General features: G+C 27.6%; 3 protein-coding genes across 3 annotated transcripts; 2 read left to right on the plus strand and 1 right to left on the minus strand.

Moving 5' to 3' along the window:
• Positions 1 to 1,802: 1,802 nt before the first annotated feature.
• Positions 1,803 to 8,422, minus strand: LOC122498929. Its single transcript, XM_043606930.1, has 3 exons — positions 8,387 to 8,422; positions 7,143 to 7,632; positions 1,803 to 4,154 (listed from the first exon to the last, which is right to left on the minus strand). The coding sequence occupies exons 1-3, from the start codon at positions 8,420 to 8,422 to the stop codon at positions 1,867 to 1,869; spliced, it is 2,814 nt and encodes a 937-aa protein (XP_043462865.1). The 3' UTR covers positions 1,803 to 1,866.
• Positions 8,423 to 11,355: 2,933 nt separating this feature from the next.
• LOC122498888 (coiled-coil domain-containing protein 136-like) lies at positions 11,356 to 15,256 on the plus strand. Its single transcript, XM_043606884.1, has 7 exons — positions 11,356 to 11,599; positions 12,038 to 12,091; positions 12,256 to 12,339; positions 12,779 to 12,867; positions 13,044 to 13,284; positions 13,615 to 13,754; positions 14,021 to 15,256. The coding sequence occupies exons 1-7, from the start codon at positions 11,491 to 11,493 to the stop codon at positions 14,420 to 14,422; spliced, it is 1,119 nt and encodes a 372-aa protein (XP_043462819.1). The 5' UTR covers positions 11,356 to 11,490; the 3' UTR covers positions 14,423 to 15,256.
• A 6,669-nt stretch (positions 15,257 to 21,925) lies between these two features.
• LOC122498930 (MFS-type transporter clz9-like) lies at positions 21,926 to 23,215 on the plus strand. The gene has a single exon (XM_043606931.1). It carries the CDS (start codon positions 21,926 to 21,928, stop codon positions 23,213 to 23,215), a length of 1,290 nt encoding a protein of 429 aa, XP_043462866.1.
• The last annotated feature ends 4,071 nt before the right edge of the window (positions 23,216 to 27,286 follow it).

The raw sequence follows: 27,286 nt of genomic DNA on the forward strand, positions 1-27,286 counted from the left end.
TTCGTGAAGGCTGCCAAAGTATGGCGAAAGGCAAAATTAGGTTGTTCACTAAAATTCCAGTATTTTGAAAAACTTTATCGATTTTTTATGTGCCTGGGAAGGTTAATAAAGAATAGGCAAAGAATAGACCGGTCTCAACTAATTTTTGTAGTTTTAATTGTAAATCTAGCAAATCTTAAATTTTTCGTGAATGCTGCCAAAGTTTGGCGAAAGGCAAAAATAGGTTGTTCACTAAAATTCGAGTATTTTGCAAAACTTTATCGATTTTTAAAGTGCCTGGGAAAGTTAATGAAGAATGGGCAAAGGATAGACCGGTCTCAACTATTTTTATGGTTTTAAATGTAATTAACTCTCTTTTGGAGTTGATTTTTAACTCGAAAAATTTTACTCTTAACTCCCGAGTCCGTTATCTTCCTAAATTTTTTACAGTGCATCTATATATGATTAACGTCCGTGTAGAAATTGAAAATAGGCTTTAATAAATCCCTGAATAGATGCCCCTTCGCAAGTGTGGCGGAAACTATGAAAATTCGTTAGGACCCGTCTAATTGCGTCACGCTTCGAATATCAGGTGATGATGTGGAAAAATAGAGAGGTTCTAACTAGATAGCCTTGTCGATGCCCGAGTAGAATATAAGAATGTGTAAATTTAACTAGAGGCATTCTAGTCAGGGCCTGATTGTAATATTTAATAGGGACATAAATAGATCCTCATCAGCGCCTCTTTTCTAATAAGGCGAATTAGGGAAATATATACACGGGCGTTAATAATGTAGTTGAATCATAAAAAAATTAACTAAATTTTTTGTAGAAGCATGTTTATAAGTAACTTTGAAGAATATGTTTTGATTATTGGAAATAATTTACATTCTTAGCTGTTAATAAAAGAAATAAATTTTTATCTTATTTAAATAATCACTAACGGTAAAAATTTGTAATGATTAAGGGGAAAAATCAAAGTATGGTCAGACAAGTAGTGAATTCAAAGTAAATACTATTATTGAAATTTTTTTATTTAATATGAATTAGTCGCATTTAGTCAGACAATTAGTTAATTAAACATTTATAACAGAAACATTTTTTTAGTTTTTAATAGAAAAATCAATGTATAGTCGGACATACACTGAAAGCAAAATAAAGAGTCAATATCAAGTAATGAAGTATTAATAAATCAAAGTATGGCTAAAAGATATTAAAGTCTACAGAAGTATGTTTTCAGTCTGACCAAGTATGGCTGAAAGATAATACTAGTTGACTGCAATTCTACATCAGCTAACTGCCATACTTTAATTTTTCGTGAAGGCTGCCAAAGTATAGGGAAAGACAAAATTGGGTTTTGCACTAAAATATAAGCATTTTGCAAAATTTTATAGGTTTTTAATATGCCACGTAAGTTTACACAGAATAGGCAAATGATACACCGGTCTCAACAAATTTTTGTGGTTTTTTAATGTAAGTCTCACGAATCTTTAATTTTTCGTGAAGGCTGCCAAGGTATGGCGAAAGGCAAAATTAGGTTTTGCACTAAAATTCGAGCATTTTGCAAAATTATATCGATTTTTATAGTGCCTGGGTAAGTTTACAAAGAATAGGTAAAGGGTAGACCGGTGTCAACTAATTTTTGTGGTTTAAATTGTAAGTCTAGCAAATCTTTCATTTTTCGTGAAGGCTGCTAAGGTATGCCGAAAGGCAAAATTAAGATTTAAAAAAAATGTTGAGCTTTTTTCTTGAAATCTTAAAATTCTAATATTTGAGAGAAGTTACAAACAGAGATATTCTAGCAAGTAATCTAGAAGTGCAACATTATTTTCACTGAGCTTATTATATTTAGACTATGCTCTTTCGACTAGCAAGCATTTTCTTATTTTATTCTTCCTCAACTGTATTTACTGGCTCTGCGGCATATTTTAAATTTGTATCTTTCACTTCTACGAAGAAACAGAGGGATTTCAATGATGTGATATGTATATTTTGGAATTCGTTCAGTATTTGTAAACTGTGAATAAAATTCAATCTTTGTCTAGGTATGCTTAAGTTGGGAAACGTTACTTTGTGAATACATTTTCTTACTACGGCGTAGTGTTCTGCTCGACATCGACACAGTTTTCTGCAATTACAATTCGTGACTCTCACAAACATATTAATTATACCAAATGATATTTCATTATCAATTATAAACTTTACGCATGTTGAGTTAGTAACTTTTGCTCGACGATATATTTCGGACCTATAAACAAAGTTGTTGTGCAGCAATTTTTGAAATACAAAGAATCTTCTGCCAACGATTCTATCATTTTCAAATCCATGCATTATATTATTCGGCACTTGTAATTTTGATAACCCCCCAACAATGAAATATCCATTTCCAATATCACACAATTTCATTTGTTTAGTTGGACTAAGTTGTTTTTTGCAAAACTCGTAGACTTTTGTGCCTTCATTGAGAAAATCTTTGTTTAATGTAAACGTATTTAAGTATAAAGAAAACCCATTATAAATTTGTAGTTCTGCATTCTTGCTGCTATGAACTAATTTTTTCAGTTTCCCATTTATATCTTCAAATGTGAAGCAGGAATATTGCCAAAGTGGACCCAATTTCTCAACCACTTCTGGTAGATGGAGAAGTAAATGCACGTTACACGACATATTTCGAAGACCATAAAGCGTCTGAAACGTTGACACAAATTCTTGAATTAATCTTTTTGCTTCGCCTATCATCTGTATTGATACGCTTTGTTGGCAAAGAATATGTATAGCTCCAACTAATAATTGAAAGTTTTGAAAGTATTCTTCTTTCATTACATCTTTCAAAATAATAAGAGAGAAGTAAAAAAAGAAATTTTTCAATTCCGACGCTTTCCAATATTTGACGTGCTTCTTAATTGAACGTGGTCTTCTTTGGACAAATCCTGGTGGATGAATATTTTTTAAGCGTTCATCAATGACATCAACTAAATGATAAAGTGAAAAAGGCATGTTGGCAAATTCTGGAAAAAACCATAACTTCAGAAGAGCCTTCATTATTCCTTCAAAAACGCAGTGCATAGCATCGATCGCAGTTGTTTGAATCCATTTGTATACCAGCAATGATAAAATTGTTGGTCCTTTAACACCACAAATAGGTTTATTTGTAACTGTTTCTGCTTGTTCCAAAGTTTCTTCTTCTGTACGCATAGCCATATTTCTTTTGTAAGGGTAAACTTGTGTATTATTAACTCTCTTTCCTTCCTGCTTGCATTTGGGACATCCACATTTGCCATTATACTGCATCATATTTAGAAATTTTGCTTTCGCTGGTAGATCACAAGTACCGCAGATGATTATTCCTTTAACATTAACAAGTTCTTCCTGACCAAATAATTTAAAATCTACTCCGGTTTTGATTTCCATTAACTCATCATAGAGTGGCAGCAGAAACATATTAGCTGAGGGCTTTTCTTCTCCAAACCACATTGCAGCTAATATTAGGTTTTCCTTTTTGAATCGTTCGGAATATGGAAGTTCATTGATGACCAAATAAAACGGCCAGAAAGAAAATTTCGATTTGTTGAAAACTTGTACTCCATCAGTATACCAGGTAAATGATATATTGTTTGCGTCAGATAATAATTCCCCTGGTTCATTTAATTCATGATAAATAGATCCGTCGTATATGTCTTCAATGTTGTCTGGGAATAATTTTACTCTATTATGCCGATAATTTAATTTTTCTTTGAAACCATTTCTTGCATACATGGCGCGTAGTTGAGATATCACAGATATAGTCATAAAATAATTAGATTTCCCAACTGACCCACATATGGCACACTGTGAATTTTTATCATCTAAATTATTAAGACAGTCAGTGCAATAAAAATGCCTGTTGATTGGACTTTTTAATTCCTCGAAATAATTTTTGAATGTGTATAAAGATTGAACGCAGTGATTTGGCTCTGGACAGTGTAAATGAATCAATTGTAAAATGGATGCTAAAAGTACACCAGTAATTGTATGTCGAAGCGTCAGAGAAAGAATACTTAAAAGGCTCTCTGACAAAGTAAGTGGACATCCTTGAAAAAGTGGTGGATCTTCATTTATAGGTTCATTTTGCTCGTCTCCGGAGTCATCGGTATTAGTTCCACTTGAAAATTCGTCGGATAAAGCATCGGAAAAATCTAAAATTTAAAAATATATATTATACTATTTAATTAAAATCACAATATTATAAACGCCTTTAATAAGAATAATTACAAATAAGTAAACTTTGTATTCAGAATTTTTATCGATTTTTTACGAAATTTTAGTTGGTAATAATAGATTTTAGTACAAAATTCGTTCGGAAAAATTGTCGAAAATTTTCTGAAAAAATGATACATCAAACATTAGGTGTAAAATTTTTATCAAATTTCCAGTGGAATTTCTAAAAAATTTATTTTATCTTTCAAAAAACGTGCGGAATTAGTACAGATATTTGAACCTGAATTTAACAAAATTTAACTGAATTCTAAAGAATTTTGTCCGAATCATTTTTACCTAGGATTAATATTAACAGGGTTGCCACACTTTTCCTCATTTCAAATTCCCTGACTTTTGCAAGTTTTTCAGATTAAAAAACGAAATTTTTCCAGGTTTTTAAAACTAAATTTATATTTTATCAAATTGAATAAGTCCCTGATTTCCAGACATTTCGTTTTTAAATGAATATTCAATAATTATTATTTTTCTATAGAAATTAAAATTTTCAAAAATTTTTAATTCAATAACATAAAAGAATATTTATTATAAAACATGAAGATATCATTCTTCATGTTCTATAATAATTAAAACTTGATACTATCATTATTTTATATTATAGAAAATATTGTTAAACTGTAATTTCTTTAAAATTATTTTCATTTCAATTCAATTATTCATTTTTAGAATTTTTAACTAAAATTCTTCTTTAAATCAATTTTCTTAAATTAACTTTTGAGAAAGTTCTTTGCGAATTTTCAAATCCTTTTGTTTACAATTTAATTTTACCTAATTTCGATTATTCTGGCATTCTTCAGAATAATCTTCAGAATAATCTTCAGAATAATTTCAATTAAATAAAATAGAAATTAAAAACTTCCAATAATTAAAAAAATATTCTAATATAAACTGTTTGAGAAAAATTAATTCTAAATTTCCTTAAAAATCTTGTCAAGAATTTAATTATTTTTATAGATAATAAAATTATTCGTAGGAATTCAATTATTCTCCAAAATTTTGATTAAACTTCTTCAAAATAATTCAATTATTTTTTAAAATTGACAAAATTCTTCGCCAGAATTCCATTATTTTCAAAATTGATAAAATTCTCCGCAAGAATTCAATTATTTTCAAAATTGATAAAATTCTCCACAAGAATTCAATTATTTTCAAAATTGATAAAATTCTCCACAAGAATTCAATTACTTTCAATATTAATTTTTACGTAATTTTGAAAATTCTGAAATTTTTCAATTATATATATATATTATAAAATAAAAACTCGAAAAATTAAAGAAAAATTCAATTAAACTTTTTAAAAAAAAAGAATTCTACAGATTTGATAATTAAAAGTTTGAAAAGTTCAATTTTTCGAAGATTTTCATTTGAAACCTTTTCAAAATCCAATTATTTTTATAAATTTACTCTATATTGCTTTCAATATATTCAATAATAATCTAAAATTTTAACTGAAATTCTTTTTTAAATCAATATTTACTAGAAAAATCCACGAGAATTCAATTATTTAAATACAAAAATAAATATTTTATTAAATAATTGAATGTTTTTTGAAATTGAATTTTCATAAAGTATTTTAACAACAAATTTTTAAATAATTGAATTCTTTTGACAAATTTTAATAAAATTTGTGTCCATTTTTCGAGAAATTTGATAAAAATATTTAAAATAATTGAAATTCTGCCAAGAATTTTATTAAAATTTTTGAAAATAATTGAATTTCGGAAAAAAATTTGTAAAGATTATTGAAATTTTGACGAGAATTTTTGTAAATTGTTAAACACAATTAAATTTTTGCGAAGAATTATATTACTTTTGAAAATAATTGAATTCTTGAGACGAATTTTATTAAAATATTCTTCTTAAATAATTGAATTCTTTTATGAAATTTTATTGAAATGGTAGACATTGGAAATAACTTAATTTTGACAAATATTTGAAATTATTAAAATTTCTACGAAGAATTTTATTTAAATTATTTTTTTTTTAAATTGTGTTGTTTCGAAGAATTTCATTAAAATTGTTTTAAATAATTAAATTTTTTGAAGAAATTTAATTAAAACTGTATAGAAAATAATTTCGAGGAATTCTATTAAAATTGTATTAAAAATAATTTAAATTCAACATTGAGTTTTATTATTTATAAAAATAATTGAATCCCTGTAAAAAATTGTATTATCTATAAAAATAATTAAATGTTTGCGTGGAATTTCATTAAGATTTTTTAAATGATTGAATTCATTTAGAAAATTTTATTAAATTAGTAAATTTATTAAAAATAATTGAATTGAGGGAAATTTTTGAAAATAATCGACATTTTATCACGAATTTTATTAAAATTGTTGAAAATAATTGAATTTCTAAGAAGAATTTTACTACTTTTGAAAATAATTGAATTTCTGCAATTATTTATAATTGCTTCAAAATCCAATTTGTTTTAGTGTTTTTAATTAAAAATTTTCTATAAATCCATTATTTTTAATAATCAATTGAAAATATATATTAAAAAATTTAAATAAATTTCAGAAGAATTGTAATAATTGAAATTTTTTCAAAAACCGACGTTCATTAAGACGATTTCTAATTAAATTCATTCACAATTGAAATTTTACAAAATTTAAAATTCAAACCTTTGAAATTCATTTATACTTACGAAAATTGTAAACGCAACTCTTTTTAAATTTAATTAATTTTGAAATATTTATGTAAAATTAGATTTCAAGAATAAACTTTAGAAAATAACAAATTTTCCAGGAATTCGATAAAGATTCCCTGACTTTTCCAAGTTTTTTCAAGGTTTATAAAATTCCCTGATATTTCCAGGTTTCCAGGTTGCGTGGCAACCCTGATTAACTATTAAGCAATTAACTAAATAGTTTGTTAAATGTTCATTAAAAATGCGTTATCATTACCTTCATCAATTGACACGTTGGAAATGTCAGATTCTGATCCAGATGAATCAGAAGAAGTTTCATTAAGTGAAGAAACAAATGAACTGTCAGAAGAATCACCATTATTAAAGTTTATCAATGAACCATTGGAAACACCACTACTGCTGTCATCATCATTATTAATGTCAACATCACCATTAACCTCGCCATGATCATCATCATCATCGTCATCATTATCGATTTCGTCGTCATCGTCATCATCATCGATTTCGTCATCATCGTCATCATCATCATCATCGATTTCGTCATCATCGATTTCATCGTCATCTTCATTATCGTTATCATTATTATTGTTGTTGCCATCACCATTGTCGCCACCATTAACTGCATCATCGTGATTATTATCATCTTCATCATCACCATTATCAATCATAGAATTACTACTTGCTGCAGCATTTCCAGGGCCAATCTCATTATCATCTTCACTTGTATCCACGTTTACATTTTCCAACTAATAATACATTTAAACTTATTTAATTATTTTACTTTTTCAATTTTTATTTGCTTATTCATTACTTTTCTTAATTATTTATTCATAATAAAATTTTTAAAAAATATTTATATTTATATCTATATAACTTTTTTGTAATTTTGACAGTAGTAATTTGACCGACCAACTTCAAAAACTTATTTAATTATATTTTTGATTTTTCTACAATGTAATTATTAAAAAACAATAATTCAACTACTTTAATTAAGAATAAATTATATTTTATACACTAAAAAAATGTTTTGATTCAATTAAATGGTTTAATTTTCTATTATCCATTAAATATTTATTTAAACTAAGAAAATATTTAATACACATAATTATTTTAATTTATAGTATCAAATAAATAGTTATTTGTATAAAATGCGAATTACTTAAATTAATAAATAAAATAATTGGATCTAATAAATATTGCTATGAATCAATTAAAAAAATAAAAATTATTTCAATCAAATAAACTTTTTTCAATGTATATATTTTTTTCTAATTATTATTTTATTTTTTCTAGTAATTTAATTATTATTATTCATTTATTATTTTAGATTAAAATTAATTAATGTAAAGAAAAAATATTAACATATAATTACACTTCTTGTAGCAATTTTAAAAATTATTTATATAAATATTTTTTCAAACTCACAGAATTTAAAGAATCAACAGAGTCACTTGAACTTTCTCTTTCTAAAGATGCTATTATTTTGTTTTGATGACTTACAGAGTATTCTTCGAGGTTTCTGTATCGTCGCCGCATTATTAATAAAAATAATTAATTCTACAAAAAACGGTAAAAAATTGATTTTTGCAATTGAAAAATATCATAACCGCTTTTCAAATTGAGAAAATTTGAAATAAAACATTCATTTTTTTTCTTCTATTGCAAATATCGTGTTATTTGATGAGCTAATTTCAAATGACATTCTTTTTTTATCCTACGGCTAAATTCGCGTTGTTATTAATGTCATTGAAATTTTGCCAATTTGCTTAAGTTCTTCGTTATAATATAAAATGTTTCTTCTTGTGAAGTGGGATGAACATAATTCTGTGACGGTTTTAAAGGAAACCGAAGAACAGAAATCGAAGGAAATTGGCGATTCAATCACGGTTTTTTACGGAAAAGAACCTTATAAAGGAGTAATAATATCTCGGAGTGGTTAGTATAAACATTGAATAAAAATTTTTGTAGACAGTAATAATTATAATAATGAAGACAAAGAAACATTTTTTTAAGCAGTTAAAATTTTTATGTATTTATCTACAATTAAAGTTATATAAATTATATAAAATTTTACAATTTTAACCTCAAATTTTCAGAGAATGAAGCGTTTTTGAAAACACTAACAGTGAGCAATGAGGGGGAAATTTTGATGGATCAAAAAAAGGAGTTGAGTACATCATTACTATCAAAACGAAAGACCAGTAAATCAGTTGATAAGAAACTCCAAATGCTGAGGAGTAAAAATGATGCAACAATAAATTCAAAAATTAAAGATTTATCAAAAAACATCAGTCAAAATCCAAAAACGAATGACGTGAAAGGTACTACAATTTCATTAAAATAATTAAAATTTTTAATTTTAAATATATAAATAATAAATTAATACAAATAATTAATTTGTAAATAAATAATATTGAATTAATAAAATTTAAAAATATAATAATAAATAAAGTAATAAAATAATAATAAATTAACACATTTCAAAAATATAAATATAAATAAAGTAATAAAATAAGAATAATAAATTAATACAATTTTAAAATATACATAAAGTAATAAAATAATAAGAATAAATTAATAAATTTTAAAAATATAATAATAAATAAAGTAATAAAATAAGAAGAATAAATTAATCAAATTTAAAAATATAATATAGGTGAATCGAAAAATGAGCAGCAAATAGGCGCGAAGAATCAACCAAAAATAATATCAGAAGAAGGAGTTTCTTCAAAAATAAAAATCGTGAAACCCGTATGTCAAGAGAAGAATATGGACAATACGTCAAAAGAAGAAAATGCAGCAGCGCTAAAATTAAAACAGACGATGAGAGCAAAAACGAATAAATTATTCGAAAAGCATTTGCTAACTAATAGGGATCTTCAGTGCAATTTAGGTAGTAATTAATTGTTTTTAAATTAATAAAATTTATAAATATAATAATAAATAAAGTAATAAAATTTTTTTTTTAATAAATTAATAAGATTTAAAAATATAATAATAAATGAAGTAATAAAATAAGAATAATAAATTAGTAAAATTTATAATATAATAATAAATAAATTAATAAAATTTAAAAATATAATAATAAATAAAGTAATAAAATAAGAATAATAAATTAATAAAATTTAAAAATATAATATAGGTGAATCGAAAAATGAGAAGCAAATAGGCGCGAAGAATCAACCAAAAGTAATATCAGAAGAAGGAGATTCTTCAAAAATAAAAATCGTGAAACCCGTAAGTCAAGAAATACCAAAAGAGAAAAAAAACAACAAATTGGAAAAATTGGTAAAAACTGGTGATACAGAAAATAGGAATAAACAAATCGAGAAAAAAAATAGTAAAAAAACACAAAAAGAACAACAAGAACAGCATAAAATTTCAAAAGAGAATAAAAACAGCGAATTGGAAAAATTGATAAGAACTGGTAATGCAGAAAATAGAAATAAAGAAATCGAGAAAATAAATAATAAAAAAACACAAAAAGAACAACAAGAACAGCAAGAAATGTTAAAAGAAATCGAGAAAAAAAATAATAAAAAAACACAAAAAGAACAACAAGAACAGCAAGAAATGTTAAAAGAAATTGAGAAAAAAAATAATAAAAAAACACAAAAAGAACAACAAGAACAGCAAGAAATGTTAAAAAAAATGGAGAAAATAAATAATAAAAAAACACAAAAAGAACAACAAGAACAGCAAGAAATGTTAAAAGAAATCGAGAAAAAAAATAATAAAAAAACACAAAAAGAACAACAAGAACAGCAAGAAATGTTAAAAGAAATTGAGAAAAAAAATAATAAAACATCACAAAAACAACAACAACAAGAACAGCAAGAAATGTTAAAAGAAATTGAGAAAAAAAATAATAAAAAAACACACAAAGAAGAACAAGAACAGCAAGAAATGTTAAAAGAAATTGAGAAAAAAAATAATAAAAAAACACAAAAAGAACAACAAGAACAGCAAGAAATGTTAAAAAAAATGGAGAAAATAAATAATAAAAAAACACAAAAAGAACAACAAGAACAGCAAGAAATGTTAAAAGAAATCGAGAAAAAAAATAATAAAAAAACACAAAAAGAACAACAAGAACAGCAAGAAATGTTAAAAGAAATTGAGAAAAAAAATAATAAAACATCACAAAAACAACAACAACAAGAACAGCAAGAAATGTTAAAAGAAATTGAGAAAAAAAATAATAAAAAAACACACAAAGAAGAACAAGAACAGCAAGAAATGTTAAAAGAAATTGAGAAAAAAAATAAAAAAACACAAAAAGAAGAACAAAAACAGCAAGAAATGTTTAAAAAAATAGAGAAAAAAAATAATAAAACATCACAAAAACAACAACAACAAGAACAGCAAGAAATGTTAAAAGAAAAAAAAAATAATAATAAAACAACACAAAAACAACAACAAAAACAGCAAGAAATGTTAAAAAAAAAAATAATAATAATAATAAAACAGCACAAAAAGAAAGAAAAAGCTGCAAATCAGAAAAATTTATTAAGAATGATGCATCAGAAAATGAAGAGAACAATGAAATTGACAAAAATAATGAAAAAGAGGAAAAAATTCAGAAACTAAATAGTTTTCAATCGATGCCTTCTACCTCCTTCTCAGATGGTATTACTGATAACTTAAAACCTACATCCAAAGAGAATATTCAGAAAAGGTTAAGGAATGAGGAGTACCAAGAGCAACCTTCAGGTATAAAAAAAATATTTTAATTGGTTAAATTTATATCCTCAAATCTTTAGAAATGCAAATTCTACAATTCTTAAAATTTTCCTGTTGTTTTATTTTATTTTTTTATCATAATTTATGATATTAATGTAAAATAAATAAACAATCGAGGGAAGTAAAAGTCAATTTGTTAGCTTTTAATACATTTTTAAACATATTCAACAATATAAATAGGATATAAAAAATTATTTGACAAATAGATTATAGTTTTCTTAAAGTTAACCGTTTTTTCTTCAAATAAGGTAGGAATTCTGTGAAACTAAAAAATTCTTGAGATTAATTTCTTAATTTTTTCTATTAATTTTTTGAATAATTTGAAATATTAAAAAAAAAGAATTTAACGTTTCTAATGTTAATTATATTATTTTTTTGACATGTATATATTACTATTATTTTTTACAGCTAAGAAGGCAAAGGTTGATGATGACCATGAGATTGGAGCTTTGAATGCTTCAGGTATATTTTTTAAATAAATAAATAAAATAAAAAATAATTTGGTAATTTTGCGAATTTGTTTCTAAAATATGTTTTACATGTTCTTTCTTCATTTAAGCCCAAAAATAGTCTCCATTCCAAAATAAAAGTAATTATGTAATACAAAAATTATATTTTTCTTTTAGACCAAGAGGAAATACAAATCACAATCGATCAACATATTCCAACATCTGATAATCATAGCTTAGAATTAATATTTGAAGATTTAGGTAAAATTATATTAAATATTATATTTGTTAAACCTGTGCAAAAATCTCGAAAAGCCGAGCCGAGCCGTACTTTTTTCGAGCCGAGTCCGAGCCGGCTGGATGTATCGTTTACTCGAAATTTTCAAGGACTCGAGCGATTTCGAGTAATCGAAAAATTCAAGTACTGCGGTCAATTCGAGTACTCGATTAAATTCGAGCACTCGAGTGAATTCGAGTACTCGATTAGATTCAAGCTTTTAAATTACAAAAAAAATATTAATAAGTACAAAATTTCGAATTTATGCGGTATATTGAATCAATAAACTAAATAAGTATTAAAACAGTATTTTAATTTTCTCTAGAACTCGAGCTTCGAGCTTCGTGCTTTTTGGACAGCTCTAATATTTGTGAAGTTATGTTTATATTTATTACAAGAATTAATTTTCTTCTTAATTTAAAGAAATAGATTCAAAGACAATCACATTTTTTGAAAGATTAACTGAATGGATGAGGAATAAGGCGAATCAACCAATCATCAAAAAAATAAATGTACTTTTATTATATTATATAATTTTATTATACAATTTTAACTTTACTTTTAATAAGCAGAAATTACGATTTAGCCTAAGATTTATAGAAATTAGAAACTTATTAATTTTTTTAATACAATATCTATCATCAGATAGCCTACTTAATTAAAAATATTTTTTTAAACTCTTTCTCAGGAAAAGGAACGTCCAGTTGACGATACCCAGTCAAAGACACAACTTAAAAAAGGATTGCCGGTATATGTCTCAACATCTAAATTGATAATTATGCAACGCTTGAGAAACAAACCAAATGATTTGGCACGAGCTCTTCTAATAGAGTTGGTTGGCGACGAAAATTTAAAAGAAATGTGTGCAAAGGGAAGAAGAAAGAGAGGAAGGCCGGCAGTTCCTGCAGATATTAGAGAAGCTATTCTTTGTAAGTAAAAAATAAAAACAATAAAGCAAACTTCCTTATGAAGTATTTCATGATTTTTTAGAAATATAAAATTTTAAATATATGTACCATCTAAATAATTCAATACAAATATCTATTCGTGAAAATAAAAATTTAACGAAATATTAATTTTATAATTTGGAAATTTCTCTAATTTAATATTCTGTTAATTAAAATTTGTAATAAATACAAATTCATTGAAATTCAACTTTTCTTACATAAAAATTTTGTTTAATATAAATTCAATAAGTTAATTTATATTCGATTAGTTACACGAAAATTCTGTAAAATGAAAATACTATTCTTTCATAGATTACGTACAACGGAAGAAAAGCAAAAACACGGATGATTTTAAAGAAAAACATTTAACTAAGTTAATAAACAATACGTGTGGGACTTTGCGTCACCCTAGATGTACTTCGGAGGAGGAAAATGACAAGGCTTTAACTATGGTAAGCTTTAGCAAGGATGAATCCAACCTATAAACGAAAGTATTTCAGTTTGAAATGTTTGGTATAGTCACTTGTTAGTTATTTGAAATATCTTACATTAAGATTTCTGTATATATTTTCCAGAGAAAAAAATTTAGGGTTAACTAAGGGGCTTTATACATAAATAACTTTCTGTATTTTATATTTTAGTAACTTTTACAACTCTGGCGTACTAATTATTATTATTATTATTTATTTATTTATTAAATTCTTTTCAATTTTTGCAGCGCAAGAACAACAAGAACGGGAAAGAGAAAAAAGATGAAATGGATGAAGAAGAAAATGATTTAGAAGAGAGTAATTGCGAGGACAAGAACGGGGAAGAGAAAAAAGATGAAATGGATGAAGAAGAAAATGATTTAGAAGAGAGTAATTGCGAGGACAAGAACGAGGAAGAGAAAAAAGATGAAATGGATGAAGAAGAAAATGATTTAGAAGAGAGTAATTGCGAGGACAAAAACGGTGAAGAGAAAAAAGATGAAATGGATGAAGAAGAAAATGATTTAGAAGAGAGTAATTGCGAGGATGTAACAGACGAAGAGGAGAATGATGAAATAGAGGACAATGAGGAATATTTTAGCGAAGATGACAAGGGTGAAACGGAAAGTGATGCAGAAGGAACAGATTGAAAGAGATTTTTATTTTGCGTTTAAATTTAATTTCTTATTTTGAATAATTCCGTTTATTTAAATAATTCCGTTAAGGTTTTGCGTTCGAATTTTGAAATTTTTGAGAGAGCAAAGCCATATTTTAAAAATATCTCCTTCATTTTGGCATCCCGAGTCGAAATTTAAGCCCTACTTTAAGCCTGAATTTTCAGGGTTTGTTGACTTTTAGGAGTAGTAAAGGAGGTTCTAACTTCAATGCAATTAGGCCTTACTTTGAGTCCAAAAATCAGCTGAAATTTGCCAATCTTCCATTTGGAGAACTAAAGGAGGGCCTAATTCGAAGAAACCTATACCTTACTTTATAAACCTCGTAGACCCTACTTTCATACTCCTAGACCCTACAATTAGAAAAAGAAAAACTTGAAGATTTGCTCAGATTCAATTGAAGCACTTGGGATGAGTAAAAGTGGAATTTTATGTGTTTCATAGCGTCTATATACAGTTCGTATATAGACGCTATAAAGCACATCAGCATTTGTCAATTAGGAGTACTTTTTGCATTTTCAGTGTTTCAAGCAATGCATTAAGAAAATAATTTAAAATTATACTTCAGAATGTAGGGTCTAGGAGTATGAAAGTAAGGTATACGAAATTCGAACTAGACCCTCCTTTAGTTCTCCAAATGAAAGATTGGCGAATTTCAGGTTGGATTTTGTATTTTTATTTTGCTGACTTCGGGACTCAAAGTAGGGCCTAATTGCATTGAAATTAGAACCTCCTTTACTACTACTAATAGTCAACAAACCCTGAAAATTCAGGCTTAAAGTAGGTCTTAAATTTCGACTCGGGATGCCTTTATTTTTGCTTATTTAAATTTCTGTTTAAAATAAAAATTTATATATTATAGTTATAATTTATAATATAATAAAATTAATAAAAAATACATTTTTCCTTTTGTCAATACTTTGTTTGCTATATCCCATAGTCCAACCTTTAAAAATTTTAACATACACTCAATATGATTAAACCATAGGCTTTTACACATGACTGAAATTTTGATTATTTTTACCATAAAAAACTGATTTGCCATACTTTTATTTTCACGCGGAAAAATTGAAAGTAAAATGAAAAATTGTGGAAAAATTTTAACTAGCTTCTTCACATACTTTTCCAGACTTTGAAAAATACGAAAAAATTAAAAGTAAAACGAAAAATTTCCAAAAAGCTGATTCTAACTTCTCCCCATACTTTCTAAGACTTTGGAAAAAAGGAAAAATTTGAAAATAAAACCGATTTGCCTGAGCCCATACTTTCTAAGCTTTTGACATTATTCTTTGCTGTACTCGAACAATGGGATTTGCTCATTAGCCATTGTTTGTCAGCTTTAAGAAGTTTGGCAGTTGGCTGATGTAGAATTGCAGTCAACTTGTATTATCTTTCAACCATACTTGGTCAGTCTGAAAACATACTTCTCTAGACTTTAATATCTTTTAGCCATACTTTCATTTTCACGCGGGCGTCCACATGAAAAGGGCCCATTTTGGCACTATTGCACGGAAAAAATTCCGGGACATTAGAAGCGCCTAGGACAGTGTCAACAGCAGTACATTTCATTTTGCACGTCTGAGGTGCCATTTCGAGATATCAGACGTACATAATGCACGTTCGAAAAAAACGGTTACCTTGAAGATAAAAAACCAACAGGTTTTAAATTTTTAAAACCATCTCCCCCTCTTAATTTTGAAAATACGAAAAACTTTTTTCTAAAATGGACAGTTTTTCTATTCAAGAACGATTTTAATACAAGATTAATGATTAGGTACAATTTTATTGTGTCATTTGAAGAAAAAGAATAGATATTAAACTTATTTAAAAATTTTTGACACTTTCTATTATAAAAAAATTAACGTAATATCCAAATTTTCATTTCGACAATTACGAAAAAAAGACTCTAACATCAATATCTTTGGTTCTTCTGGAAAGTTATTCAGATATGAATTGTTTACAGTCCAGGACACCTTAAAGATGAAAAATCAAGAAGTTTTAAATTTTTTCCACACCTCCATTTTTAAAATACGGATTACTTTTGCAAATGACCGCCAAAATGGGCCCTTTTCATTTTTCTAAAGAACCAATGAAATCAAACAGTTAAATTATCGATAAATTAATGAAAACCGCATGATTCGACTTATCAAAACATGTAGATTGATAATAAAAAATTTTTTAAAATTAAGATTTTGCTCCAAAATTACTAAATTGCGATTATCTCGAAAACTAGAACCGACAATATAGGCCCTTATCATGTGGACGTCCAAATAATTATTGATAAAAATATATAGTGATGAAATATATATATATATATATATATATATATATATATATATATATATATAATATATATTTTTTAATCAATTTAGGCTTATTTTCTTCACCGTGGATCACAGTATCAAAATAAAAAACATACAAGTAATAAAATTTTTTTTTAAATAATTGTTTATATAAATTAATAACAAACTCCCCAAACATAGAAAAAATAATCTAAGTTTTCTAACTAGCAACAATAAGTATAAATAAGTGACACATGTTTGTAAGTGTTTTCGAGGCCGCTGATTACGAATATGATGTTAAATTGACAATTATCGTCTTTGTTATTTTAATTTGTATAATAACAAAAAATCAGTTTTTCGTATTTTTACTCTTGTTTCTTTTGACTTTAAAATTTTTTTTTAAAAACTGCTAATCAACCTATGACTTTTTGGTTTTCACCATCTTAAAGAGTGTTTCAAACCCTATCCGAATCAACAAAAAAGTAAAAACATGATTTTTTGACACGTAAGGTCCCTTTTCATAGACCAGGTCACATATACACGGAGAAAATTTCTTTCGTAATGATTACAATAGTCTATATTACAGCTCGGATATGTGACCACTTTTTGTAATGATTACGAAAACTATATAATTTATTAAGAATTTAATAGGAGCGATTACTACAGTTACTTTAATGAGTCCAAACACCGTATTAATCGTGTTGAAATTTATTTTTTGGAATCATTAATAGTTTAGATGTACAGGTTCAGAAAGGGTACTGTAGGCATTCACGCAGAGACTTGTTATAATTACAATAGTCTACGTTAAAAGGAAATCTTGGATTCTGATCACATTTGTAGCGGTCTAAGGAAATCAGTGATACAGACTGTAGTAGCCTTTACAACAGGACTATTGTAAAATAAGATGACCGCGGCTGCTTCGCCTTCTTATTTTACTATAGTTCTTCGTAAAGACTACTATTGCTATATTTCTGATAACAAATTACTGTTGTAAAATTAAAAAAGAAAGTTTTCAACTAAAATAATTTTTTTTTGCAATTAATGACTTGCGTAAAGTACGTAAGTTACCTAATTAGTGCAATTTACAATAATTCGTCTACTACGTAACTTAAGTTATTTACGTAAGTGCAACTTACGTTATTTACGTAACTTATATTTTTACGTATCATACATTATTTACGCAACTTATATTTTACGTAACTTACGTAATTTACGTAAATTAACTTACTTATTTATGTAACTTGCTTTTGTTATTTACGTAACTTGCGTAAGTTATGTAACTTACGTAAGTTGTGTAAATTATATAACAATTTATACAGGCAAGAAATCTTGTACCTTCGGTGCGTGTGTTAGAAAAAAAATTTTCACTATGGAAATGTAATAAAAAATAGACCTTACAATATTAAAGACTAACAATGAACAATAATTGTATTAATTATTAAGAACGAAGTGATTTTTTTACATTTAAAGTGTATAAGTCTTTCTCGCAAGCGGTGAACTTTCATAGCAGTTATTATATAAGGAAGTTTAAGTCATGTATAAATATGTGTAAATAGCGATCGTTATTATGTTATGCGTTAAGTATTTAAGTTAGATTTATGTACTTAGGGTTTAGTGAAATTGTCTAGTTTAATAATATAATTAATCTTGAAGTGGGTAGTCTTGGAAGAGTGAAATTAATGTGCAATACATGATTAGAAGTCATGAATTGCAAAAAAAATTTATTTTAGTTGAAAATTTTCTTTTTTAACTTTACAACAGTCATTTGTTATCAGAAATATAGCAATAGTAGTCTTTACGAAGAACTATAGTAAAATAAGAAGGCAAGGCAGCCGCGGTCATCTTATTTTACAATAGTCCTGTTGTAAAGACTACTACAGACTGTATCACTGATTCCCTTAGATTGCTGCAAATGTGGATAGAATCCAAGATTTCCTTTTAACGTAGACTATTGTAATCAGTCACATAGACTTTGTGCTAACTCATATTTAGTTCGTATTTATTTCAAATAAATTTTTAATGAGTACGTTCGACTTACAGAATTGTTACAAAGAAGCTACTTTAGGCATTACGAAAAGTGGTCACATATCCGAGCAGTACTGTTCGACTATTGTAATCATTAACAGAAAATTTTTCTCCGTGTAATGATTAAAATTAAGAATTAATCTTGTATCAAACTCTTACTTGTAAAAAAAAATAAACTGTGATTTAAAAACATTTAATATTGTTTACTATGTTTCAATACGATTTTATTGATTATTTTTAGAAAAGAGATTTTAATATTCAAAAAAAGAAAAAAGCTACGTTCCATTAGGTAGGGGGGAGGGGGTTCGGTAATATGCTACGTTAAGCTACGTGGGGGAGGGAAGGGGTCGAAAAGTTAAAAAATCGGAGCTACGTGGTTTATGGATGGTCCCTTTGTCGATTCCTGGGCATCTTCTGCCATTTGTCCAATTGGCAATATAGATGAATTTATTATGTCGGCTCCATGAATTAAAATTTTATGGAGTGTTGTTGCCATGTAGCACCATGGATAAAGCTGCACAAAAAGACGAGCAGTATCCCTACTGTATTCTTGAAAGTTCAATATATTCACGTCAAATCCACTGGAAATTGCTTGCAGTATAACATGAATCCTGTGAATTAGGTTTTCATCAATTCCTGTTATTGAAGCAGAAATACTTGAGTTCTCAAAAAATCTTCGAGAAGTATTTCCGTCGTTCGAACTGCCACATCCAGGTTTCGGTTGATCAACAATAAGCCCTAACTGTAATTTGAAATGCTCTTTTATCTTCTTTGAACGAATAGCTACACTTTCTTTGTCTTTTGCACTGGTTACTCGCTATTTTTTAACTTCAAGTTTGTAAGATAAATGTAAGAGACACTCAAAAAATCGTATCCACGCGTGTAGTGTAGATAAACCAAAACATAAAAAGTCTTGTTTAATTGGAATCTTTAAAAGATCGTCAATATTATTGAAACGCGAAATTGTTGTATTACACAAATAGCATCGCTGAGCTGGTGTCGTTTCTGTGACTGCATTGCACACTTTTCCGTCAATCATAGTTAAAGCGAGTGTATACGATATATTTATCTGTTTTCCATCCAGTTCTGTTTCGAAATTTGTAAGTTGATTCTCCTTTTCTTGTATGTATTCATTTTCTTTGGTAGTGATCTCAGTTGTTTCGTGTACAAATTGTATTCTTATGGGTCTACAGAAACGAGGAGAAGATGTTCTGGGATTTTGCCATACCACCATACCTGTGTTTACTCCATTATTAACGGATTTTAGTTGCAAAGGTACTAGAGAAGTAAAGAATATGTTGGCATCTGATTTTCTTCCATCGTCATCATTAAATTTTTGTTTGTAGACACTTTGACCAGAGGTACCGTCACAACCCCATTTGCAGATCAAATTTAAGTGTCGAACATCTCTAGCATCCAAGTTTTTGATAACATCTGTTTGCGTTTGTAAAATCCTTTTGGACGTATGTTCTAGAAGAGCTTGTAATTCCACTTCAGCACTGCTTTCTGTTACCGAAATAGCTAATTTAGGTGGGTAACATTTATTTTTAGCTTCTAATACGGTATTATAAGCAGGAAAAAGCTTACTGTTCTTCTCTTTGCTCACCGCTCGTAAACTTCTATATTGTCCCACAGATAACTGCAATTCGATCATAACTGATAAAGCACAAGAAAGAGTCTTTTCTTCTTCTGGGTCTGTAGATTTTCAATATTTTTTAGCTACTGATGGACTACCTGATGTAATATTTTTGACAACGAATGCAGCATCATTTCTTCTAGCTGCTCTCAAGCTCATTTGTGTCGCATAAGATAGTTCTTCAGTGCTTACCTGTGAGCGAAGATCTTCAGTTCTTCTTTGCTTTGATCTTTCATTCGAATTTGCAAACTCAGATTTGGGACGACCTGCTTTACATTTTTTAAACGATTTTACTTCATCAGTTACTTTGAAAGAGATGAAAACATCGAGATAACCACTGTAATTTTTAAAGAACCTTTCTGCCATCATTTTAGCCTGTTGCCATTTTTTGCAAAGTTCGAATTTCAATTTTCTTATACTCGGTTTAAGAGATTCTGTCAAGTTAAAGGGAGATTGCAATTTTTCAGACATAAATAATTCAATTCTTTCATATGCCACAATAGCGCCTTCATTTAGATGGTCCTTTAATATACAAAATATTTCCTTTCTCGATGAGCCTATTGCTTCATTTCTATCAATAAATTCTGAAAAAAAAAATTTTATTATCAATGAGTATTCAATATTAAAAAAAAATTTCAAATTTTTAACCTATTGGTTATGGTTAAACGTACCTTACTTTTATTTTTGTTATAAAAACATAAATTATGAGGTTAAATTAACATTTTATGTTATTTTATTAAAATATATAAATTCTTTTGTAATTAGTACTGACTACTTTTTTCGTATTTGATATAGGGTAAGTCCGGGGGAGATGGCCATACGGGAGAGATGGCCAATTCAAATATTTTACAGAATTCGCTGGCAGATGGCGCTTATTTTAGGTTATTCTTCTGCAATTCGTGACAGAAAGTAAACATAAACAAAAAATTGTTGAAAAAAAATGAAAAAGTAAGTGTAAACCTTCTTTATTTTTTTTGGGTGGTTCTAAAAAAATTGGAGAAATTCACATTTTTCATTGTTACACTCTTATTCTTTAACCGATTTCTAAAATTCAAGATTTTTTAAATAGTACATAACGCACGCTTTGATATAACCTAAAAATGAAAGATCAAAATATTTTATTTATTTAATAATTAATGTTTACTTTTGACTTATATTATCGGGTGAGATGGCCATGTTTTGTCGGTGTAAGATGGCCATGCTTTTTAAATTATAAAAGTCATGAAAAAAATTAATTTGGTTGAGAAATGCATTTTTTATTGTGGAAATTACTATGTATCATTCTGATAAACATTTTCAAGTTAAAATATTACTTAATAAAACAATTTCGCACTATTGCAAAAATAATTTTAAATATGTTTGAATTTTTCATAAACAGTTAAATATATAATTTTAAAAATAAATAGTATTACTGATAAATATTTACTATTAGGAATCTTTATTAACGTTTTCTCTTTTAATATTTTAATTGTATAAAATGTTATATTTAACTTTTAATTGTTTACTTTTATTTTAATTTTTCTGTGTTAATTTTAGATGCCTAATAAATATCAAAGAAAAATCACTAATGTGAGAGCCGAGTGGAGTGAACAGTCTTTAAAATTGGCCATACACGCTGTGAAAAATGAAGGAATATCAGTTTACGCGGCTTCTAACATGTACCAAATTCCACGGAAAACCTTAGAGAGACGTGTTAAGAATGGCAATGATAAAAAAGGGCCTTTAGGACCGGCTTCTATCTTTGGGGAAGTAAATGAGAGCAAACTGGCTTCTCATATTATAAACTTACAGGAAAAAGGATTTCCTTTAACTATTAATGATGTAAGAACAATAGCCTTCAAGTTTGCGGAACAGTTAAATTTAAATCACCGATTTAATAAAGAAACTGAACAGGCAGGTTATGATTGGTTGAATTTATTTTTAAATAGAAATAAAGGAATTACTTTAAGAAAATCCAAAGGAGTTTCCTTAGCGAGAGCCAAAGCGATGAACCGTTTGGAAGTGAATGAATATTTTAATCTTCTTGAGAAAGTTTTACTAGACAAAAATGGAATACTGACGCCAAATCGAATTTTCAATATGGATGAAACAGGCCTACAGTTAAACAATCGTCCTGGATATGTGCTTGCAAAAAAGGGTTCAAAAGCGGTGTCTACTGTAACATCAAATGAAAAAGGAGAGACAATAACTGTAATAGTTTGCTGCAATGCTGAAGGAACGTTTTTACCACCCGCATGCATTATGAAAGGTAAAAATAAAAAAGCAGAATTTGAAGACGGAATGCATTCTGGATCAATCCTATTCATGTCTCAAAAATCAGCATATATAACATCAGATATATTTCTAGAATGGCTAAAAATTCATTTTGTTCCACGAAAACCAGCTGGAAAAGTAGTTCTTTTGCTAGATGGTCACTCAACTCATTGCAATTCTGTGGAAATGTTGGAGTACGCAAATCAAAATGATATAATTTTAATATCAATGCCTAGTCACACATCTCATTTTCTTCAACCGTTAGATCGTTCGGTATTTAAATCCTTGAAGACTCATTTTTATGAACAATGTCGACTTTGGCTGCATCAACATCCTAATCGTCAAATTAAGAGATCGTTCTTCGGAGAACTACTTAACAAGGCTTGGATAAAAGCTGCTACACCAGGAAATGCAATTTCTAGCTTTAAAGCAACAGGAGTGTTTCCTTTCAATCCAGCAGTAATTCCAGACCATGCTTTCTTTGAAGGATTTGCAGATTCTGAAAGTCAAAATATTACTGAAGTCACCACTGCTGTTCAGATTCCAGTTGACGTAAATCAGTCAATCTCTTAGACTCTTCCAGGTCCTTCTAAAAATCAAAACAGGAAATCTCGTGAAAAACCTGAAAAATCTATTAGCACTGTTTCTAAGGTCTCAGAAATAATTCCAAGTTCTTCGAAAAAATCTCTTTCAAAAAATAAGGATGAAAATTTGAGTCCATCAAAGATTTTAGAAAAATTGTCTCCTATTGAAAAAAAATGTATCCAGCAGGTTCGTAAACGGGCTAAGCAACTTGGGAAAATATTAACATCTGAAGAACATATTTCAATCAGGAAGACCAAAGAAAAATTAAAAGAAGAAAGAGACCAAAAAGTGATTGCCAACAAAATGAAAAAAGAAAAATTAGAAACAGAAATAAATAAAAAAGTAATTTCCAAGAAGATTAAAAAAGAAAAAGTGAATGTAGAATGTGACCAAAAAGTAAAATGCAAAAAGATCAAGAAAGAAAAGCAGGCTATCGCTACTGAAGAAAATAAAAAAATTACAGCAAAAGCTGATGTAAAAAAAAGAAACAACCTTAAAAATGTCTTCGATAATAAAATAATAGATTTAATTGATTCCAAGGAAGAAGACGTCTGTGTAGGTTGTGGTGAAAATTACAACCAAACGTCTTTAATAGAAGATTGGATTCAGTGCAGTGTTTGCCACTTTTGGTTACATGAAAACTGCACTGAATTCATTGACAAGTGTTCAGAATGCGGTAAAAAGAAGAGAAAATTAATGTAATTAACTTAAAAATAAGTTAAAGCTAGTAGCCAAAGAGAATTACATATTGGCCATCTCACCCGCATACATGTGGCCATCTCTCCCGGACATTCCGGGAGAGATGGCCAAATGCATTTTTTTAAACTTAAATTTTAAGATTGTTATTATAAAAATATTTTATTTTAACTTTTATAACTTCAAAGTAAAGTGTTTAATGTTTAATTACCAATAAAAGTTTTTACAAAAATCTCTATTTTTTAGTTTTTACAATCCTTTAAAAAAACTATGGCCATCTCCCCCGGACTTACCCTAAAACTTTAAATTTTACTTACCTTTTGCATTCAAGTCCATTTTATAACCCTAAAAATCTTTCAAGATAATTTCAAAATTAAAAAAAAAATCGTAGGGGCAACTGTGGGCAGTTGAATATTTTTTCATTTGTAAAATGAATGCATGAAAAATAAATCATAATAAGTTATTTAACTGAACAGTGTAGAACAAATATACTTTTTGTCAACAATTTATAAAGTTTATTTATTAATTTGACATAAACTGTAGAGGTTTGTTTGTATAAGATGCTAACTTTAGTATTAACTTTATTATATATAAAAAATATATAGTCAAATGGTATATATGTTTTATTTTCAAATACATTTTGAACAGTCATAATCAATTGAATTTAAAAGATTTTCAACCTTTTTAGATAACAAGTTAATTTTCATCCTGCTATAAGACATTTATCAAAAATTGAAAAGCAACATTTGACCTTATTGAAAAAATATTATATAAACAAATTTTTTTCTTTGAGCACGTATTTATTGTATATTAACATTTTCTCTCACCAAATTAAAAGTAAAAAAAATAATTTTTAATTAGTTAATTTTTTAATTCTGACCAGCTTTTTTGCATTTTGAACCACTGTGCGCTCCCCTATTTGGAGGAAATGAAAAAAAAATATGCACAATATTTCTAAGAATGTTCTCTGAAGTGATTTCCATTTAAAATTTTTTATATCTGACTTCAGCTTTATAACCAGCGACCCCATAAACTCTTACACTGAGAAAAATAGATATTAAGCTTTATTATCTATAGATATTAAAGCTATGTCCAAGTTATAAAATGCAAACAAACCAAAAGATTCTCCCACAAAAATTAACATTTTTACACGTTCTTTACGAAAATGGAAAATTAGAGTGTCAAAGTTTCCAATGAAATCATTTTTGGCCATGAGCAAATAAAAGCAATTAGTAAAATAACTAATTAAAATGACCTGTAAAATAGCATTTTTGACGCGTCGCGAAAATAAAACTGTTTGACTATATCAACCGCACGGATGATGAAGAAGTTCCAGAGAGCGATTGGAAGTACAACATGTGGAAAGGGAAATTTTTCTCTTTCCTCCGTGTTATTACAAGGGGAAAGGGTAAAACTTCTTCATCGTCCGTGCGGTTGATATAGTCAAACACTTTAATTTTTCGCGACGTGAACTCTGTTGCTTTCTGTGCATGAGCAGACCGTACTAAGAACGCATTGACAGCACCATTTAGAAGTGGACATTTTGTTTTGAATGAAACTTAGTTATTTTGTAATAACACGGAGGAAAAGGAAAAATTTCTCTTTCCACATGTTGTACGTCCAATCGCTCTCTGGAACTTCTTCATCATCCGTGCGGTTGATATAGTCAAACAGTTTTATTTTCGTGACGCGTCAAAAATGCTATTTTACAGGTCATTTTAATTAGTTATTTTACTAATTGCTTTTTATTTGCTCATGGCCAAAAATGATTTCATTGGAAACTTTGACACTCTAATTTTCCATTTTCGTAAAGAAAGTGTAAAAATGTTACTTTCTGTATTATTTACGATCGGCTGTCGCAAAATTGCGATTTTCGTGCTTGGTTTGTTTACCTTTTGGTTTGTTTACATTTCACAACTTGGACATAGCCAATATCTGTCAATATATATAATTGGTCAATATCTGTGACAGTGAAATTTAGAAACATCTTTAGATGTTCAAATTTAATATCTACAGATATTGGAAAAGACTTGTTCAGACGTAACATATTATTTACAGGTTATACTTTTTAACATCTGAGATATTATTTGGGTTTTGCCAGGTGTTTTTATCTGCCGACTATTCATGTAGGTAAAAAATTGCTGTTCATTTTTTTAGTGTTGCATTCGAGCGAAAAATCGCTCGAAAAAATGGGAATCTCGTAAAAAATATATGGTATAAACAAATGAATACCTTTCTGTTTTTTTCTTTTATGAAAGGAGAGATTTTCGAATGCAACACTAATTTTGCTTCCTCATGAGGAAGCTTTGCATTAGTGACGATTTTCAATTTTTCAAAAGAAGGTTATATGGACTCATTTTCATCTAGAACATATGTATATTCAATTATGAGCAAATGTCCAGATGTATGTGTGTGTGTATGTATGTCACAAAAATTGTGTACAAATTATCTCATACAAATTTTGATGGATTGTCCTGAAATTTTGCAGGTTCATTGCAGTCATTAATACCTAAAATCTGACACAAGGATTTTCAAAAATATCTACAAAATTTTTTTATATACAATTTTTTTAAAATTCAGAAAAAATTTCTTTTGTATGTTTTGAAATAATTTTTTTATTTGTTAATATTTTTATTAATTATTCTCAAAATTACATTCCTGACAAGTAAACGAATCGATTGATGTATACAAAGTATATATTTTATCAAAATTTATAAAATTAATAAATATTTTTCTTTTTAACAAAAAATTCAAATTTTGTATTTTTTTCATAATTAATTTAATATTAATATTTGGAAATGATTATTCTATCATAAAATAGAAGCAATTGACAAATGAAAGTGTAAATTTCACCAAATATTTATACAACAACTTATAAATGATTTACATAATTTTATTTTTAACAAATCTTCTAGACGAACCCTTTTGTACATAGTTTTTCAAAAGTTTGCAAAACCGCAATTTTTATATATTGAGGAAGCTAAATGGTCATAAAATGAACAACTTGTTTATTTGGGTGATTTTCACGTAACTGTGCAAGTTCAAAATCAGTTTTAAAAGAAAAAAAAATTTTGTTTTTTTAATGTTAAACATCACTTTTCCTCATCATTAGGGCATAATATAGTTGTAATTTAAACGGTTTTACTACAGCTATGATTATAAAAAAATTATAACAAATTTTCGAAAATTGGCTGCCACGGAGCTGACCACCCTATGCATTGAATCATACTGCTCAACTGGGGCTATTTCATGTACGCGAGGTATTTAATAAATAAAATTATTAAAAAGAACCTCTTTCTCAAAAAACCATAAATAAGTTAATTAAAATCCTTAAAACTTCAACCGGTGAGCAACATAACGGCA

Source organism: Leptopilina heterotoma, unplaced genomic scaffold, assembly GCF_015476425.1.
Source record: "Leptopilina heterotoma isolate Lh14 unplaced genomic scaffold, ASM1547642v1 Lhet_161, whole genome shotgun sequence".
Lineage (NCBI taxonomy): Eukaryota > Metazoa > Arthropoda > Insecta > Hymenoptera > Figitidae > Leptopilina > Leptopilina heterotoma.

Bases quoted from the DNA above. Each gene is read 5' to 3' on its own strand.
- LOC122498888 (XM_043606884.1), top strand. From the start codon at position 11,491: ATGCCTTCTACCTCCTTCTCAGATGGTATTACTGATAACTTAAAACCT. The intron at 11,600-12,037 runs GTATAAAAAAAA...TATTTTTTACAG, and splicing joins GTACCAAGAGCAACCTTCAG to CTAAGAAGGCAAAGGTTGAT. The intron at 12,868-13,043 runs GTACTTTTATTA...ACTCTTTCTCAG, and splicing joins CAATCATCAAAAAAATAAAT to GAAAAGGAACGTCCAGTTGA.
- LOC122498930 (XM_043606931.1), top strand. From the start codon at position 21,926: ATGCCTAATAAATATCAAAGAAAAATCACTAATGTGAGAGCCGAGTGG.
- LOC122498929 (XM_043606930.1), bottom strand. From the start codon at position 8,422: ATGCGGCGACGATACAGAAACCTCGAAGAATACTCT. The intron at 7,633-8,386 runs GTAAGTCATCAA...ATGTATTATTAG, and splicing joins GAAACCTCGAAGAATACTCT to TTGGAAAATGTAAACGTGGA. The intron at 4,155-7,142 runs GTAATGATAACG...TTTAAATTTTAG, and splicing joins CAACGTGTCAATTGATGAAG to ATTTTTCCGATGCTTTATCC.